Genomic DNA, 20624 nt, shown 5'->3' with positions numbered 1-20624 from the left:
GAAAAAAAAAATAATAATAATAATTGAAATTTTATCAAACAGAGTAATAGGAACAGACTTAACTTAGCAGTCACAGTATATATATTCCCGATCGTGTAAAATGAGAGAGAACATAAACGAATGCGCCATACTGTATCATTTACTTGTTATATACATATATATTATATATATATATATATATATATATGTATATATATATATGCGGTAAATATTGCTTTTTATACATTGTATTCTGGTATGCATGTACACATAACTTACAGCCTACGCTTGTTATCTTTCACATAATTTCTCGCTGACCGTTTTTTTTTTTTTTCCCTAAAGGGGAAGGCAATAAAGCAGCGCGATTTGTGAAGATAATACGAATGTATTAATTATGCGGCGATAGCATCTTTTTTTTGTCCATTGCAATTAATCCAAGTCGATCGATGTCGTCAAGTGTGCAATTTCGTTATTGGCTCCAACGTTAAATTGATCTTATGTCACGTATGACAGAAAATAAATATTATACATCTACGATTTCGTCTAAAAAGATCTCTTGCGACTCTAGATATCTTATAGACTCATCTCGGTTATGCTCTGGAAAATGTAGGCAGGAATCGAGAAGTTCATTCTGTGAAATTAATTTTAATAAAATAAAATAAATTTAAATACAAATTTTAAAATTTTAGATTTTAAATTCATATTTCAAATTAATTTAAATTTTAAGTCAAATCCTTTAATTTCATGTAATACCACAACGATGTACTAGAAAAATATCGCAGAGTATATCCATAGTGTTCTCTATATGATGCATATGTATTATTTGCATATATAATCTTTAAATCTTTCTCCAATTTTCATCTTCAGATGTGTATCAAGTACAAAAATCTTGTTGGATTCTAATACATATGCGTGTGTGCGTATATATTTAACTATTACGTGTGCATCAGAATAAATATAAATCTTTCGTGTTTGATTTTCGACCTTTTAGGGAATTTTTGTCACGATTAGGAGGGAAAGATCAAAGATTTAATTCGAGTAATATATTTATATATATACGATGATAGAAAATACCAGAAAGATGAATAAACTACCTTGTCTCGACGATATTGATTTTCGTTAGGCTCTCGACAGGCTATCACGCATAGTATTGTCTCTAATGTTATTTAATGGGAAATATTGATTAAGTAATTGTGTAACAATCAATAGATGGATTACTCACATTTTTAGCGAAGAAACAAATTATTCCTTTCCATGTTATATAGATAATGTTGCTTGAATAAATCGCCTATGAGTGGATGATAAGATCTAATTAATTCACATTATTTGTAAATGTCAATTGGACATTTCAAATCGATAATGGCATTTCTTATAACAAGAATGATACACCAAAAAAGTAAGAAAAAGATCCAAAAGTTTTCTACTCATCTGTAATTGCGAAGATTAGGGGTTTATAAATTTGAAACATAAATTCCAATCGTCTTTTTTAGAATTTACCGTTCTTCTACGGAGGTGTCTCGTGATTGCGTCGCCGCCGCCCACACGATACAATCCTGAGGCACTTTAATCCCGTAGAGCGAATTGATTTTGAGGAGGCTATCTCCCGCAGCCTTCCTCTCTTTCTCTCTCTTTTTCCTTCTCTCTTCTTTTTTTTGCGGCTATTTGTTGTGTCGATGCTGTAAGCTTTTTCCACAAGTGCTACATACAACAGAGAATGTACAAACAGATATATATATACACATATACAAGGTGCTAAATTTCAAACGTAATAGGCCGAATATCTCGATAATTAAATGAAATATCGAGATCCGGTTTTTTTTTTATGTGTCCACCCAAAGTCAAATTAAATTATAAAAAAATATAATATCTAAATATAATCAAAAGAGAAAAAAATAGCTAAATATAATACGCGTACACATGGAAGAAAATACATGTGTGTATATATATATATATATTAAATTTCAAACATAGCAGGCCGAATATCTCGATAATAAATATATATATAAACGCATTATCTCTCTATGTAACATAGTTTTTCAGTCTCATATCAGCAAACATCTATTGCTGTAACGAATTTCACGACCTAGAATATTACTTGTTGTATTAGCTCAGTCTGTAATTTCAACCTTCGTGAAACGAAACGAGGAAAGAGTTTGTTCTGCACACAATTTCCGCAACTACAATTACTGTCGCAATTAGTGCGAGTGCTTTTGTTAATTCTGACGATTATTTAGAGCAAGCGCTATAGGAATAACGTTTTCAAGAGATGTCGGGATACCAGACAAGCATCCGCTTTTCATTTTCCACGAATTTGCGCTGGTGTTTTCTTCGATCAGGCATGCCAAAGTCTTCAGAATCTAAAAAAAAACCGAATCTCGATATTTCATTTAGTTATCGAGATATTCGGCCTGTTACGTTTGAAATTTAGCATCCTGTATATAATGAAAAAATCAAAGCTGCAATTGGGTGGAAAAAAAGATGAATTGAAAGTAAAATCGTTGAAAAAGTAATTGATAGAAGAAAACATATTTCACACGGACGATAAGTACGATAAAAAAATAGATATCGCGAAGAAATCTATGAGAAATTATGTATTTTGCGATATATAAAACATATAGAAAAAGATATAAAACTTTATATATATATGTGTGATGTATGTGATTCCAAATAAATCCGATAAACTGGAAAAAAAAAGAGGAACCAAAACGCAAATTCGAAAGACACATTCGATTTTAGCAATAAAATTAATAGCAGAATCACGGGAAAAAAACAATAAAAAAAAAAAGAAAGGATAGAGAAAAAGAGAAATAACGATTTTTCAGATATATAGAGAAAAGAGAAAGAGAAGGAGGAAGAGGAGAAAAAGAGAGCGAGAGGCAGGAAGGAAAAAGAGAGAGAAAAAGGGAGAGCCGCGCCGACGAAAGGGAGAAAAGCCTGAAGGGGAGAGAAGCTCTCGATACTTCAAAGCCCGTGTGGCTCAACCCTCCATAAATTCAACGTGCCGGGGGCTTTTCGTTAAAGCCGAGCTATCGAGAGCGCGTCTCTCTTTAAAGGGAATGAAGCTGTCCTCGTCGCCGCCCTACCCCGTGAGATATGAGCATATCCATCTTAAATTGTCGAACGCGCAGACCGAGTATTTCTCTCTGTTTCTCTCTCTCTCTCTCTCTTTTCCCTTCTCCCCCTCACTCGTCTCCCTCTAATCTAGCAACATTCGCGAGCGAATCAAACCAACCCCCGCCACATTTTACGCTTTCTCCGTTCCCTTTCTTTCGCTTTCATTCCTGTTGCTTTCGCATGCCAATTCCCTCCCCTTCACCTCTCATCACTCTTCTTTAGAAGCGGCTAGAACCTAGACTGACCAAATTAATTTACAATTTACAATTCTGTTTGTGCGAGAGTATCAATACATCAGTTTATATTTTTCATATTAAAAGGATAATATCGCGAAAGAATCAAAATAAGAAGAGTTCGAAATTAAAATCGCCTAATCCAAGAGTATACGCTCCCAAAGAAATAAAAATTATACACACGCACGCGATATAATTGAAATTATTGTTAAAAAAAAACCCATACAATATCGGCTTGGAACAAGTCAAAAATGAAAATAATAATCGATGTTACTTTCATATGAAAAAAAAAACTTGTAATAATCCGTTTAATAGGAATAATAGTGGTGTATAATCACATATAGAGATAATAATAATAATAGTAGTATTAATAATAGTAATAATAATAATAATAATAACGTAATGCTAATAATATAGAATGTTTGGCATCGTTATGTGTTTGCATCTGTACAGTAACCTGCTTCTTGCGGCGCTTTCGAGTTTCTTTTTTTTCATATGACTTTTGTCACAAAATACATATTCCAAACACTGAAAACACAGACTGACGAGTAAAGCCTATTCTCTCCTTTTGCTGGGGCGGATACAATTTAACAATTAATACAATAAATCAATTATTAATTAATTAATAATGCAAATAATAATCATAACTATAATCGATATCAATAATAATAATAATAATAATAATAATAATAGTAATAGCAGAAATACAATTCTAATAACAATAACTAATCGACAAATTAAATATCGTATAACTAATACAGCAGTAGCAACGCTGATTATTGTGCGATGGGTTAGGTGAATAATAAAATTAACGACACAACCCCTGCCAATCTTAATAATCTCGCAATCGTAAATTGCGAGAAAAACAATTTACATTCTGTATCGACGCAATTTTCTTTCGTAACTTTACACAATCATCCTGTGTCCCCGCTGAAACGATATTAACAATATCTTATCATTGATAATGAGTCGCACACATAAATTGAAGCTTTTACTCGAATTAGTTTAGATTCATACTCGGAATAATGCTTAATAAGAGCGGACGCAACGATAGGAAATATTTATAGAATCCTGAATTATCTTTTTTTTTTTTTATACAAGTGTTGAACGGTTTGTGTGTAATGCTAAAAATTATATAATATTAAATAAGATAGAGCATGTTTTTTCCTCGGATATGCAACAAATTCTTTCTATACAGGATGTATTCCAGAACTATCGCCGTTTCTTTCATCGACAGATTCTTAGAAGAATTTCAGACTCAATCTTTTCAGCTAAAACTTGTAAAGACTATTATTATTATTGGCGAAAATGTTCAATTTGCAATATTATATATTTTGATTGTGTATTGAACGTCATATGAAATTTTTTATAAAGTAAATTAATTTTTTCGTTGCTATGTATAAATACATTAATTGAAAAATAATACAAATATATTATTTTCGCATTCTTCAAGTTTAATTAAAAACTTTGGGTTTTTAAATCTCCTAAATAATTCAATTTCGCCTCGAAGAATCTGCGATTTTTTAGGAAGGTATAATAGTTTGGAAACATATTATTTTATCTCTTTCCGTGACTGAGAGATAAGCGAATTCCGAAGTATTGAACTCCACTTGAAATATAGAGTAACTGTGTGTATGACAACCCAGTCGTGTGTCTTCTACTTCTACGAAACGCGAGCGGTGTTTGATTAAATTGTGATGTTTCTGCATTTTTTAAAAACTCGCTGCGACTCGTTCCTTGTGTTTTGGGAATATGAAAAATAAGCCTCTATCGTCAGGTCACTTGATATGATTATCGTTGAAAGGGTGGCGAGATTTTCGCTGTTGAGAGCGCGTTGACCTTGTCAAGATTAACATTAGCGTACGTTTATTATAGTGATCGTATGCGGAAAAACACATTATTCGCTCGCGAGTCCATCTCCTTTCTTTCATTATATTCGCTACCAAAGATCTCTGTGTAACAAATATTTTACACGGTTCGCATAAAGCAGAGGCTGAGAAAAAAAATGATATTACCGTATTCGTGTAAGATGCAAGTACAGAGCGTGATCTCTTTCAGGCACCGATTAAAGATGACACCTTTATTTGTAAAAGTGACGAGAGTACGTTAATTTTTCTCGAAAGAAGAAGGAAAGCTCACCTGTGCAGATATCTGTGTGTGTGTGTGTGTGTGTGTGTGTATATTTTCTGTAAATTATTTTTTTCGGAGAATTAATATATACATCTCGTATATATAATAATCAATTCATTCTAGATTGTTTTAGAATTAAAATTATTCGCAACATGCTGTGTGTAAGAAGAAAAGTTCTTGTACCAGGTGATTATTTGCGTGTCTCCGTAAAATTTGCACACACACACATATACACAGGTCTATCTCATTATATTTAAAAACAACTCGCGGCTTTGCTAAATATACGGAACAATTACTTTTGGTACTGTTTAACGATCGATTTCTCGAACGTTTCTCGCACAAGAAGTTACTCTTATTCCGCCGCTGCTTTACCTTTCAAATAATTAAAATAATATTAATATACTACAAATAAAATGCTTTGCTCAAACTTTAAGATAAAATTCAATTATATGTTAATAATTTCGTCGATTTTGTTTCGTCAAACGTTTTAGAAATCGACCGCGTTTCTCGCTGCGACTGAGATACAATAGTCATTAAGAATATGCTTAAGAGATAAGTGTTACTGATAAATTATGCTACCTTAATCTAAAATTAAGGAACATCACGTTAAATGGGCAGGCGGTTACTATTAAAGAAATTTTGTAGTTAAAGAATTTTTTTTTTTATGTATCAATTTGCAACCATTTATTCTTGACTCAGAAAATTCATGTATGAACGGTATCCGTTTTCTGTTTTTATTTTTTTACACTAAACATGCTATCTTTGTTGTCATATTTCATCATTCCAATAAATAGACCCATAGATGAAATGTGTCGCAAACAAATGTTAAAAATAGTATAGTTGCACGTAATAAGAAAATGAGATTTCAATTAAATAATTAGTTTTACGGAACTTAAAATAAAAAATTTTGCCTTCTGCCCATCAAGCGCTCGTTCCTTCTCGTACTTTTCTTGGTACAAGCTTAAGCTAATTAAACATGAGCCATCTCGACTTCTCTCTTCGCTTTTCTCTCCTGTCATTGCGTTGCGACAGAAAGAGAGAGTACGCGAAACAGCGCGTCTTAGGAGTGCAATGAAAATATGATATGTCTTCTTATGCATCTAGGAAGGATCAACGGTGCCTGCTCGCTCGTCGCCTTTGCAAGACTTTTGATATTTCTGTAAGGTAGCTTTCCCGCATATATGTGACAAGTTAGGACCCGTATGACATTATTAAAAGTGTAGTTTGTTACGTATATGCGATTTCTCACAGACGAATGTTTAAAGAAGTCAGACGATCGATATTCCAAACTCGCGAATGAAAAATCTCCAAAGATGAATAACCATAAACTTTCAAAGACTACGTATCAATACGTGACAAGATTGATGAGAACTTTAAACAATGCGTGATAACAACTGATACATCACATGGACATTATTTTATAAATTTATAATATTATATTATAGCAGCATTTTCTCTCTCTCTCTCTCTCTCTCTCTCTGAACGTAAAAAACTAAATTAAAAAAAAAAAAAACTATTGCCGGAAACAATTATCGACCCTCGGAGAGATTAGTACTCGTTCATTAACGTCATCGACGTATCAAATGAATTGAAGATTCGTCAATATTTTGATCGAAAATATTAATTTCGATTCTATGAGAGTTCCTGCGCAAATAAAATTTATTACATCGACCTGCGAAAATACGGAGAAAAAAAAATCTGTCTTTAAACGCGTGTAAAAGAAACCGTAGAATTAAAGTTATAGCGCTGAAGAAACGATCGACAGATATCTTGTTGCATCACTTTACGATATTAATAGCGAATCGCAGGTGGACATCTTCCTCGCTTATTCCTTCCATGTCACATTTAACGCTGAACGTAACGTTGTCCTCGAATCCTGCATTCGAGGACGGATAATGGCTCTGTGCATTAGATATAAGACGGATAAGACGTCCAGTTCAGATGGCTACATTTGACGTTAAATGCGATATCGGATAAGAGTGCGAATAGAAATCTCAGACGTTATCGAAAGGAAATATCAACATGTTCGTAAAACATTGGACGCATCTCTCTCGGTGTATCTCCATAATAACATCTCGGTATTCTTAAATGTTTGCTCTGGATATAAAAATGTAAATTTCGACCGTAAGTGCTCCAACGTGGTTGACGTTATGCGCTCGCACTTCCTTAAACATGCTCACGTCTTTCTCTCTCTTTCTCTCTCGTGATATTCCATCGGTGTACAGAAAGGCACGCAATTGAAAAAGTGGAAGGATACAGATTTAGAGAAAGAGGAAGTGTGACATCGAGACGTCAGGTTCTCCATGTTTTTTCTCGGTTTGTGTTTTGAAGTTTCCGTGTGTTTGGAATAAGGGAGTTTCGATTACATTCGCACTTTTCACACGCACTTCCACGCGTTCCATCGAGAAACGTCTTTTAGAAGGCAATGATTCCGACTAATCAACTATCGCGAGCGAATCTTTTCCTCGTATTCTCACAATGGTGCGTCGATCCTTTCGAACGTATTTAAACAAGACAATTGACGCGAAAGAGAATTGCAACAGAGAACTCGATGCACCAAGTAATAATGCACAATTTTTATAATAGGTAGCACTCTTTCTTTTATAAAATAATTGATATTGCAATTAACGCTATTGAAGCTTAAATTACAAAATGCGACATATATAATTACACATATTCTATAGGCGTGTAGACACCATAGAATATTTTTCACATTAAATATTATTGTGTCTGAAAGAAAAAAAAAATGTGTGTGTAGAGACAAACGCATTTTTTCTTCACACATACGCATACATACGCGCACATACAGACACATCGAATTAGGTTTTTTGCCAATCGCCTTTCACTGTAGCCTGTGATTGTTGCTTTGCATATGTGTAATCTCGCGTGCGCGAGCCACATTCGTCAATAAATTCATATCTGAAAATGACTATCGAGTTCACAGTCACGATCACATATGCAAATCTCTTTGATTATCGTGAAAAATCGAAAAGTAAGATTGTTGTGTTAGCGAGAAAAAGGAGAGCGTATGAAAAATAGCGTGAATATTATTAAATCAGTCAAAGTGTTAGATTACATATCCCGCAATTTTATTAATTTTGAAACATAAAAAACTGCTTTCAACATTTCATATCTTGCCAATAACATTCGCTCTCTACCTAACAGTATACACAAAACATCTTAAAAATAACAAGAATATAAACAAATCTTCTCAATTTTCTCACATTGGCATAAAAGTATATGTATAAACAAGGAAGAGTTATATAATTAACTAAAAGCACACAACTTGTTCGTGGCAAAATTCGATCTACATTGTAACCGCTTCTACAAAAAGTTTCGCGAAACTTGTGTATGTTTAATCTTAATTAGAAAGATTTAACATAAAGAATCTTTCGACTATATTCGATCAAATTTACATATATCCGCATAGCATTTTGAATTCAGCGAGCGTTTGTTATTTTTTTCAGTGGTTCTAATCATTAACGTTTCCTTATCGAATGTTTCAAAACGTTTGAATCTCGTTTTTTATTAGCCGGTCACTCTTGCCTTCACTTATCATAGGTATGTTTATTGTTTATGAGATGTGTATATAAAAAAATATGAATCGTCTTGTTTCTTCTATCAGAGGTAGATACGCAGGAAACAGAAGCGATATTCTTAGGTTCTCTTTTTTTTCTTTCGTTTATCTTTTTTCGCGTGCACTTGGCTATTATGCGTGCCGGGTCTCTCTCGCGATTATAAAATAATTTTTCATCGAAATTCACGCGTATATTTAAATCACTTAAATCAGATTTTACAAAGTATACGAAACAAAACAACGTTCCACGTATTTTAGAGCATACTTAGAAAAGATAATGGATAATTAATTAATTAATTGCCGCAAGAGAGAAAAACAAATGTCGAATTAAACACGAACCTATAGATATTTTATAAAATAGTTATGTGGCATCCCGGTGCAATAATCCAACAATTTCTACCTACTGCACTTAAGGTGCCAAAAGTAATTTTAATTTACTTACATATACATTTCTATAATATAATAAAATAATTAGCTGGTCTACTACAAAGACACAAGAGCTTATATAACAGTAGGAAGTTACAATTTTTTTTCCCTTATCTCTCTGACGATAAACACTTTTTTTTTATTGCAAAAGAATTCGTGTTCTACATTTGGTTAAGTCCAAACAAAACTCTACCGCTTGCTTTGTACGCGCACACATATATGTATAAGGGTATTTATGCAAATTTTTATATATTCATATGTATATACAATCACTAGACTGAAAGATAAACTATAAAAAATGGAACGTTAATGGAAAGTTGCGATATCTGCGTATACAGTTATTTTTATGTACATAAATCCGATAATGCAGAATAGCATAATACGAATAATTAATGAGCGTTAAAATATTAATTAAAGCGTTATGAACAAAAACGTAATATCTTCGACTTGTGATTTTCTTTCTTTTTGATAGGAAATGCGCGCCGTAACTTAACGGAACGTTTTGCTAAATTGCTTTTATTGCGTCTCGCTATATTTCTTCCAAAGCAGGAAAGACGCTACACTGTTCCTCAATCTTGATATTTCTGCGCTCGACACTCAACGAGATCACGTACACCGAAACAATTCTCACTTGTGATTCAGCCCGTTTCAGAATCGTCATTCTCAACGGAGGTCGAAAAAAATGTTTCATCGTCAATGAATCATGTGACTATCTTGTATCAGTGATTCGTCTCTCGCCCCAAAAGAGCAACAGAAATGTTTTTTTAACGGCAGAGATTCGCGTGAAATAGCAGCAACGCAACAACCGGGATCTCCATAATGTGTGGTAGTGATAGTGTCCTCGATGGCTGGGACGCTTCGCGCTAGTGTACATCGTCAGCTTGGCGTCAGTCACTACTGCCACTGCTATTTCCGAAATACTCTCCGGCGTCACCGCGACATATCGGACATGTTCGGTTAGACTGTAAAGTAAGTAATATCGTCGTTTGCAATATCGCGTAAATTTCAACACAAAAATATATTCAAGATAAATTTAGATCTCGAGAAATAATATGATTCTCTCTTACCTTAAGCCATTTGTCGATGCACTTGGAATGAAATTCGTGAGAACACGGTAGAACACGTAGCGATTGAAGAGCCTCGAAATCGCACATGCAAACGACGCAATTGGTTTGGTCGCCCTGGTGTGTCTCCGCGTTGAATTTGTAAGACGGCAATTGTTCGACTTCCGCGCGAGTCAAACCGCGCGGCTTAGCTTCACCCAATCTCTCGGCTAAGGACAGCAATGCCTCATAATTCTCCGTCACAGAATCAGGCGAAGATAATTCGGCCTGATTGTACGGAGACAGCGGTGGATTGCTGAACATCGCTCTGCGGAATAAACGACGTAACTATTAAGTGTCTTGTTACGCGCAGTAAGCATTACGATAATTACATAGTATACATTACGTACAGAAAATGTAGTAGGTATCCCGGATACGTCATGGGTGGTAACGGAGTTGTACCCCTCCATCTGCTGAATCTCGGTCGTCGTAAAACGTTGGATGTTACTCGTCGAGTTCTATTCTGCATCATCTCCAATTGACTGTTTCGCGTCTCGGACAGGAATATGGGCGGCGGTGTTGTCACCTGCGTAAGGGCTGGTGGAGAATACGAGTGTGGTAACGGTAGCGGCGCACCAGCCGCAGCGCCCACTCTATGATGATGATGGGACTCTATCAGTTCAAGTTCGACTTCTCTCTAAAAACAAATGCGAAAAACAACGATTAGCAGGCAAAAATGGCATTGGCGCCTAAAATCTAATTCGAGAGATACAGATCCATTAGATATTTTTGTTTTTCTTAGTTCAATAAGAAAGTTTCTTTTATGTCCTACAGAAAAATTAGAGGAAATTATAAATACGATATGGATAAACTGAGCGAACCAGTTCGAATCGAATCCAGTAGTCTTTTCAAGTGTCCATCGAATTTACCTGCTGAGATAGTTGATGATGCGCGGCGGTATAATCAGTAGTATGGACGGGTGGTGGAGGTGCATGTGTGTGATGTAGCGCTGCTACAGGACCGCCAGCCGGTGTTGGGTATCCTCTGGAAGCGGCACCTACTAAGGAACCGACAAGACCGTGACCCGGATGCGTTGGATGAGCGGCGGAATAGTGACTATGATGGTGTGTCACCTGTGGATGAACAAATATACATGAGATCTGCATATATCGTACATGTAAAAAAAAGTGATTTATTTATTCATTCGAGATGTAGGAAATTCATGTGGGAATTCATTTACCTGGCACGAGTGTCCGAACGGGTGTGTTCCGTGAGGCGTGTAGAGACTATGAAGTTGACACGGAATTCTGTAGCTCGGCGCTTGCGGATGCCACAGGGGCTCCCCGCTAACGGCAACCGGCAGACCGGACACGCCAACCTGACCCACGTCGACGACAACGGGCGCGTTCGCACCTTGGGCGGGATGGTGTCCCGTGCCACCGGCCGTTGGATGGGGATGCGCCTGATGCGCATTGTGGATATTGTGGTGCGAATTGTGCAGACCGTGCGGATGGGAGCTGTGGATGTTGTGATGCGAATTGTGAAGGCCGTGATGGGAATTATGGAGACTCTGGTGGGGATTGTGACTCGGTAGGAACGGATAGGGGAGCCCAAACGAGTCCGTGTATCGCTGATAACGGTTCCTAACCGTCGGACTGCCGCGGGTGGACATGTGATTGCGCGGGGAGCGCCGTTGGGGTGCGCCCCCAAATTCCCAAGGCGGTGGGGTTGTGTGCAGGGGCGGCGTTGGAGCCGGAGGCGTCGTTTCTCGAACCTCTATCCCGGACACGGCGCCGTTGCGGGATATTCGACGACGTTTCCTCGATGGTGACTCGCTCTAGAAAATACGAATTGCTTATATTCGTATCCATTCCGAGTAGCGGCACTATTTGCCGGAAAAGAAATGTAAACTTGTTGACAGGATTAAACGAAAAAAGCGTCTACAACTATTTTTTCATTGGTAAAGTAATCAGAGACTTTCACCATATTACATTACGTTAAACAAACATCGTGTGCGTAAGCTCGTTGTAGAATAAAACTCGCAAGATCGAAATTTGAAAGTGTTTCCTTCGACATTTTGTACCAAAGGCAACCAGAAAAGCAAAAGTTTTTTCACATTATCTCGAGAGAGAAAAAGACACATGAATGGACAAAAACGTTAAGTTTACTTTTAGATCGTTAGAAACCGCATCATTTAGCCGAGTAAAAAAATTAATTCGATTAATTACTACCAACCATGTCGCGCTTCCTTTATAAATTACTCAACGGAAAATATAGATTGACACTGAAACTTCAAACATCATCAACGCACGAAACAAAACAGTATGCTCACCTTTCTACCATCGTCCTGACTAGGCTGTCTGTAATACGGCGGCGACGGTTGGATCTGCACGGGGCTTAGAGGTAGCTGGTTTGTGGCTGAAAAGAGAGAAGGATTACATAACTACATCTCTGCAATATTCCGATCGAGGATTGACGCAAAACTATTCTCTGCCAAATTAAACTATGTAGTGAGAAAGAAAGAAAAAAATAGATAGACTCGCAAATAAACGGACGAGACAAACTAAAACAAGACGTACCTTGAGAGTTTCTGCGGTACTCCATGTCCACCCCACTGGCTCCAAGGCCGGGACTCATGTTCAATAAAGGACCGCGCATCGCGTTCTCCTGAAATTGCAGCAAAATAATTAAGTAATTTTCTCATCAACGGAGAAGGATAGGTAGAAAGGAAAGATCGAAAAGAGATGACGCGCGTGTGCTCACCTGTCCGCAGATATTGATGTGCAACGGCGGGGAATTGGCCGGCGGGCCTACCGACTCCTGGGGGAAGTGCGGCGGCGGGCCCCTCGTCTGCGGACTGTGCTGCGGAGGCGGCTTATATCCCACGCTGGATCCACCCACGTTCCCGTGATAGGAAACTTCCTTGCCAGCCGGTCCAGAGGACGTGCCAACCCCGGGGCAATCTCTGCAGTATATAAAAGTGGAGAAGCATGAGCGAGAGTGTCGCAGAAAAATACACACGAACGGATGCCGGGAAATACGTAATAAATTCGCGCGCGATACGCCATGCGATACATTCTCGCAGTGATAACTCGAGCTAAAAACGCTGATACCAACCGCACTCGTAATAGAAATGAGTCACGTATGCGATATAGAACGAGGATGTTCCAACGCGGGTCAGCATTGATCCTTAAGAAGGAATAATATTGCGCGACAATTTTCTCTATGCAAAATTCTCTATGTAAAAAAAGAGAAAATAAATTATTTTTCGCGATAAAAAAAAAATATCTATAAAAATAAGATTCCTATTTAATAAGTCGAAAATAAAAATTGTCTGCGCGTTTTCTTTAAAAAAAATTATATTAGCAATCGTTTTCGCTACTTCGCGCAAAGTTTATATGAAAAGCTCCGATACGAAAATATAAAATACTCGTTTAATTCGTAAAGATAATAGGCTTTTGCCAAAGTTCACTCCCAGACAGAGATTTGCGATTCACTCATTTAAAAGTTTCTATCGCAAGAGAGAATTATTCTTTTTTTTTTCTCTCGCATTTTGCACTCGCGAGGCAAATTGACGAATTAACTCGTTCCGATGTTATTCGCAAGAATTAATAAATTTATACGCAACATCGCGATTAAGTGAAAATCGAGTTTACGCTTGAGCGACCTACAATTAAGTAAACATCTTTCCGCGAGCAGTTATGAAAGTCGCAGTCTCTCATCAGAACGCTACGACAATATCTACGACAATATATCTTATTTACGAATAAAAAGGAATGTATCATATAACGACACGTAAACAGATCGCTTTAAAAATTATCAATTCTTCTTCGATAAAAATTTGGTGGAATATCTTACGCAAAAGTAAAAAAAAATTCTCAATATGATCTTAATACATAAACGTATGAATATGGATCAAGAAAACAGATTCTTTTTTTCGACGTTATCAGCGTTTCGTAAGATAGCAATCGATATCTGTGTATGGTTTTTTTTTTTAATTTCAGAAAACATATTTACCAAACATATTTATCTGCTATTCCGCAAGTATTTAAAAAAATGGAATTTTCCTGAAGAATTTTACTTCAAATTTAGTTAAAACTTTCATTATCTCAAAGATTTAAAAATTGCAGTAATCGATGTAATTTCAATTTCAACAACTCCATATATTTATTACTTCGATTTCATCTTGAATTTTCGTTAACGAAAAGAGTTCGCCAACGAATCCGTGATTGAAGAGATATTCGATAGCGAGAGAGAAAGAAACAACACTTCCTATGTATTTGCTTCACCTATACAAACACAAGCAAATAAAGTGACCGTAATAGTTAACGATTCGACAAACTGGAGCGCGGCGATTTATTTATTTTTGTTAGCCGCAGATTTATTTATTTTTACAATCGAAATATAAAACCGGATAACGACACGCCATAAAGAATATATCAATGAAAATCGAACCGTTAGCGTTACGTAATATGGCGTGGTGTTTGTAAAATAGTCACACCACGCGACTCTCGTAATACATGATGTAATATAATGCTATTTATATAATTTTCCCTCCGCGTATTTATACATGACTTGCTAACATTGTTTTCAATTACATTGTTCACATTATTATTGTATCATTTAATTTTTCTTTCTCATATTCGAAACATACTTCAATCCTTTCTCTCGAGTCCCACGAGTATTAATTAACGATTCAATGTGTGTAAAAAGAATAAGAGAACGTGTGTGTAACACTTTTTCGATGAAAACGTGTAAATTTCTTTTTCTGCAGGAAAATGTGGGAAATTCACGACAAAATTGATAAGTATGTGTGCAGGCATGCTAAAATGAGATAACCACTGAAACATACAAATATGAGATGGAAAAAGTTGAAATATTGAAGCGCACATGTCGTGAAACACTATACATTCCCGATGAACTGTCAGAGTCAATTGGGGCCGAGCTTATTAATTAATGACTTTGAAAGATGTCGATGTCATGCGTCAATACTGGCGGTACATCATATAAGATGGTACAAAATTACACCAGTTGCTCATATGCATTGCAATAAAAATGTGGATTTTAGGATCACCTAATATTCAAGAAAATAATACTGCATGACTTAAAAAAATTATGTGTTATTTGAATCAATTATCACGAATTAAATCTATTATTTATCGAAATGTGTGAAATTTTAATGTAACATTTTTCCTTGAGAGATATATGTTTCTAAAACAAAATGTGAATTTTTATTTAAAATTAATAATTCAGCTAGATAATTAAATTTTCAATTAATTTATGTAATATTAATCCGATAAAATGTTAAAGAATTCTATCCCGAAAGGGGATATTCATCATTATATATATATCCTCAATATCAGAGATATTTAGTTCATTCTATAAAGTTACTGGTACAATTTTCCAACAGACAGAAAAAAGGAATTGTTGCGTCTCTTAGAACGACGCAATTGCAAAACACGCGTTGATTTATACTATTTATAAAACATGAATTTATAATTTATATATAGAGACAGAGCTTTGACACACATAAATTCAAATCGAACGCATGAGCCATTTTTTAATATCTTTTTACATGCAACTTGCAATTTTTTGCATGCGGGATGCCGATCAAGACGAAAATTCTCGATGATACGTACTATGCGAGTAAAGCAAGGAATCGCGTTTAAGAAATTAGCATTGAATGGTGTTCTTTTTTTATTAAGAAACAATGACCGCCGAAGACCGGCGTACCATTTTGACATTTTTGCGAGGAAATGCGAATGTGCTGCGAAATGCAGTTGCATGAAAACTCTGCGCGAATCAAAATGATACATATTTGATGCTGCCTCATTGAAATTTTCAATCGTGATATTTATATTTACGAATATATTAAACTTCTTTCCTTTAATCTCTTTCTCCTCACTACTTGAATTCTTGGCACAACATCTGTCATTCGTGAAGATTACGAATAGTTGGCGACAAACTGCATATATATGTAGACAGGATGTTCCAAAATACTCTGCCTTTAATTTCAATGTGACAGATTTTTCGACAAACTTGGAATAGAGTTTTCCTCGAAATTAAAATGAATTTCGAATTGTATGCTATGTAAAATTTTAAAGTGTAAACAGAACTTTATTATTCACCTAATTCACGGTTTCGAGATATTATTTAAGAAAAAATCAACTCCAAGTTCTCTGCCATTGGAATTAAAACACATCTCACGGGACACCTTGTAAAAAAAATTCAACGAGAAATTCTAATTGAACGTCCAAAGGCTGCAAAAGTTTACACACGTGCGACAAGAGTATAATAGTCACATTCCTAATGAAAAAAAAGAGAAGAGAAAAAAGATTCAGCAATACACACACAGAGAAGAGAGAGAGAACAAAAACTGCGCGCGAAAAGAGAAAGAAGGAAAATCAATAAACCGATTTAATTGGTAAGCGGATAAACGAGGCCGCGCTCGAAAAAAGTCCGAAGAGCAAACGCGGAAATAAAGTGCATCGTTGCAACGCGGAGCCGTGATGGCCCGTTGATTGTCGTCGATTAGAGAATCGTCTTCGCGCAATGACGGCTTCTCTGAAAATTAAAGACACGCGTACACACACACACACACACACACACACACACACACACAGAGAGAGAGAGAGAGAGAGAGCGTAGTCTTGTCCGCCTGGCCTGAACGCACAATATACATAATCGTACAAATACAATATGCCGCGCGTAACTTTCGCTAAGCCGTACTAAGCCACATTGACGTTTAATGTACAAGTGCACGGTAAATAGTGGGAACGTGTAGCAAGTGAATTTTTGTCGCACGAAAAAAGAAAAAGCTCGATCTATCCGGTAATGAAACGCGTGTCGACTTTGTGAGCGATGGAGATCGAGCGTTTTCATCGGCGCGCGTACCGAATAAACGATTTTATTTACATCGGACTTTCCGTGGCAGGGTATCCCAAATTCATCGTATTTTCTATTTACAATGTAGTAACGATTTTACTCTATCGAGAATATCAAAAGAAGGGTTTTCGAGTTACCAACGATTTATAATCGAATTTCTCAAATTAATTGAATGATATGAAGAATAATAAAATCCTTGTCCTTTGTTCAATTTCACATTTTTCTATTTAGAGAATTTTCGTTCACGATTTAAGATACTTAAAATTGACAAGAAGTTGACATCTAAATTTTCTAAAAAAAATTTAAGCTATCTACTTCAAAAATCTAAAATGATAAAAGTATTAATAAATAGAAGCAAATATTACTCGAGATACCCTGTGCAGAACTATATTGATTAAATCGATAATCGTATATGTTTGTATGTGTATGTTTTTCGTTAGAAATTAATTGCAAACAATTTTTTTTTAATTTCAATTTTTACAAAGGATACTATTAAATGTTGTTTGTTATCGCGCAACGATCTTATTAAGAAACACGCATATTACGTTCAGCCCAAGTGTTAAACCGGAAAGTTACCCAGGCGAGTACATATAGATAATATTTCAAATAATGATCGTAATATATATCCGAATTTTTCTTTGGCAAAACAAAGATACATTTAAAAGCACGAACCATTATTTCGACTGTTTATAATTTCGCACACATTTTGAATAATACAATATCACTCAAGCATCACTCTGTTACATATTGAAGCTCACCTTGAAATACTAATTAGCTTGATCTAAGCATTTTTCCATTGTTTGTTTGTATTTTTATAAAAGAGAATAAAAGAAGGTAATCTCACCTATACAATTCTCTATCACACATACAAATCCTCTTTAAAAATAAAATATTTAATAGCAGGTCTGCTTTAAAAGAAGTAATATTCTACCGCGCGAATATCTAAAGATTAATAATTCTTAACACAGTTGTGCCAAAGCTTAATTTGTGAACTGCAAACATATATAAGTAAACATGCTCGTCATATACTAATAATTACATTGATCACAAAATATCAGAGAAAAAGTTTATTACTCTTTCTTTCTCTAATAATTAAATGTGCTGTCAAAATATCAAAGTGTCACTATTTATACGGACGAGGGAAATATTTAAGGGAGATAAAAATTTAAAGAAATATTTCCCTATATCGCGCGCTATTTATAAAATCCCATTCACGACAAGAAATTAATTTTAAAAAAATAAATAAATAATAATTAATCGACGAATAATATAAAAAAATTCTCGTCACAATATTCGGAGAGGATCATCGCCTGGGTCCCTCAAGTCCCTCGAAGCATGCACATGCGTGTACGCAGGGTGCAAGCTGCGAGGAACATCCGGTGTTTTGCGTGGAATTTGTTATATACCCATTGTGATATCGTGGCGGGCATTGCCGATACGGGTATTCCTTGTTGCCGGCAGCGTATTGATGTTGCTGCTGCTGCTGCTGCTGTTGCTGTGGCGGCGGCGGCGGCGGAGGCGGCTGCTGATGCTGGGGATGCCATCCGCCGTTACGAGGGTGGGATGGCAGCGATGGGGCGCGCACGTGCGGACCCGACGAGGCGCCATTGGACACCACAGCTCTATAACGACCCTGCATGCCCAAGCCACGATGCTGATGACTCCCGGGGCCGTTCATACTTCCGTTCGTTTTTCCTGCTGTTCGCTATGTATTTCTTTCTCTCTCTCTCCCTTTTTCTTTCTCTATCCTCTTTGGTCTATCATCCAGCGGTACTCCTCCTCCTCCTCGTCGTAGACGCCGTCGTTGTTCTCAATACTCGGGGACGGTTAATTCCTTGATCACGCAATCTCTGGATGCGCGTCTCATAAGATCACTCGCTGGACTGATCGATCGACGTGCACCGAGAGGAACCTGGCGAGGGTATTTAAACGATGTTACCTAGCCAGACAGGTTGGACGGATGTGACAAATTTTTTCTTTTCTGTTTCTGTCTCTTTTCCTCTCGCGAATCCCCTCACGACTTGACATTTCGGAACGTGTTGAAGGAACGTCCGAGCTGGTCTTCTTAACGCGAGCGTTGCCAAGTATCGATACACGTACGATATCTCGATATCTTTTGCCATGGAAACTCATTTGAGCGTATCTATATTTTTCGAAAGAAGAACTATATTTTCTGTTTGTGCAGCGTTGAATTTTATCACGAGAGTTTTTCCTACATTTTTATGAAAATAATCGCATTTTCGAAATAAATCTCGCGAAGTCACAGAGAAATATATAATATATCTCGCGATAGATTTAATTGAAAATTAAATTAAATTAATTCAAAAACGATTTTAAATGCGTTAGATGTGTCGATCGAATGAATAATCGTGCGATCAATCGGTTTTCTTGGTGACCAAGTCGGATGCGTTCCTCAACGCGTCGATCGCGCGATTTACGTGCCCGCAATTTGCGGATAACTTTTCTTTTTCACAGCGTTAAACACATTCTAATCATCTCTGTACAAAATCTTCAATTTTCCCTCGCTCGTCCTTTAGCTGTGTCGTGTCTTAACCAGTGCTGTTAAAACGTATATCTCCTGCATGAGATTGTGCATGATACTTTCTGATAACTACGTTTGAAACTAGATACAAAGTTGTTTGAATCTGCGTATCTTCCGGATTAAGATACTTTCATGTAAATTCGTTGAATTTATATTACTCATTCTTAAAAAAAAAAATAATTCGAAATTAGATCTTGGTGTTAGATATTACAAATAAAATATTAATATATTACTATTAATATAGAAAAAAATCATTGTATTCAATTAACAAATATTATTATAAATAATTCCACAATTGTTCATAATAAAAACGTTATTAATATTTATCAACTTAGTAGATATTTAATTCCAAATAAAAAGAGATTTAACTACGTTTGCAGCTACAGATCGTTATCGTATTTTTACCAACACTGATTTCATAGTAAGGCAAAAGGAGCGATTATGTAAATCATATATTTAATAAACCGACTAGAACGCTAGCAAAAGTCACGTAATATTTACATCACTAATTTTCAGAAATGTCGCGTTTGTCATAAATAACGATCGCGGATCCTTTTTCGATGTGACTGCTTTAAACAAAATAATGATGTGATTTCTGTCTAATAAGCGAAAGATTCTCTTTCGTTCTCAACGTACTCTTTATAAACCAATACTTTGTGTATTGTAACAAGGGAATTTGAAAATTCATGAAACTT

At 36.0% G+C, this 20624-nt stretch overlaps 1 protein-coding gene across 6 annotated transcripts in view; it reads right to left on the bottom strand.

Moving 5' to 3' along the window:
* Nucleotides 1-299: 299 nt before the first annotated feature.
* The window catches only part of LOC115240250 (RING finger protein 44-like), a 47552-nt gene continuing 27227 nt past the window's right edge, over nt 300-20624 (bottom strand). For 2 of the 6 annotated variants that reach the window (XM_029815294.1, XM_029815296.1), the window contains 10 exons: nt 18794-19299; nt 13266-13467; nt 13082-13169; nt 12835-12920; nt 11743-12339; nt 11432-11635; nt 10913-11199; nt 10527-10830; nt 3212-10421; nt 300-1677 (listed from right to left, as the gene is read on the bottom strand). In XM_029815294.1, the coding sequence (XP_029671154.1) occupies nt 10347-10421; nt 10527-10830; nt 10913-11199; nt 11432-11635; nt 11743-12339; nt 12835-12920; nt 13082-13169; nt 13266-13467; nt 18794-19065 (2115 nt within the window). In that variant the 5' untranslated portion in view covers nt 19066-19299 and the 3' untranslated portion in view covers nt 300-1677; nt 3212-10346. Of the gene's footprint in view, nt 1678-3211; nt 10422-10526; nt 10831-10912; nt 11200-11431; nt 11636-11742; nt 12340-12834; nt 12921-13081; nt 13170-13265; nt 13468-18793; nt 19300-20624 lie in introns of those variants that run through there. The other 4 variants (XM_029815295.1, XM_029815293.1, XM_029815291.1 and 1 more) reach the window with 4 other exon arrangements.

The sequence above is a fragment of the Formica exsecta genome, unplaced genomic scaffold (genome assembly GCF_003651465.1).
Source record: "Formica exsecta isolate Colony F162 unplaced genomic scaffold, ASM365146v1 scaffold421, whole genome shotgun sequence".
In the NCBI taxonomy this organism is placed as follows: Eukaryota; Metazoa; Arthropoda; class Insecta; order Hymenoptera; family Formicidae; genus Formica; species Formica exsecta.
This window is presented reverse-complemented; position numbering and strand designations above follow the sequence as displayed.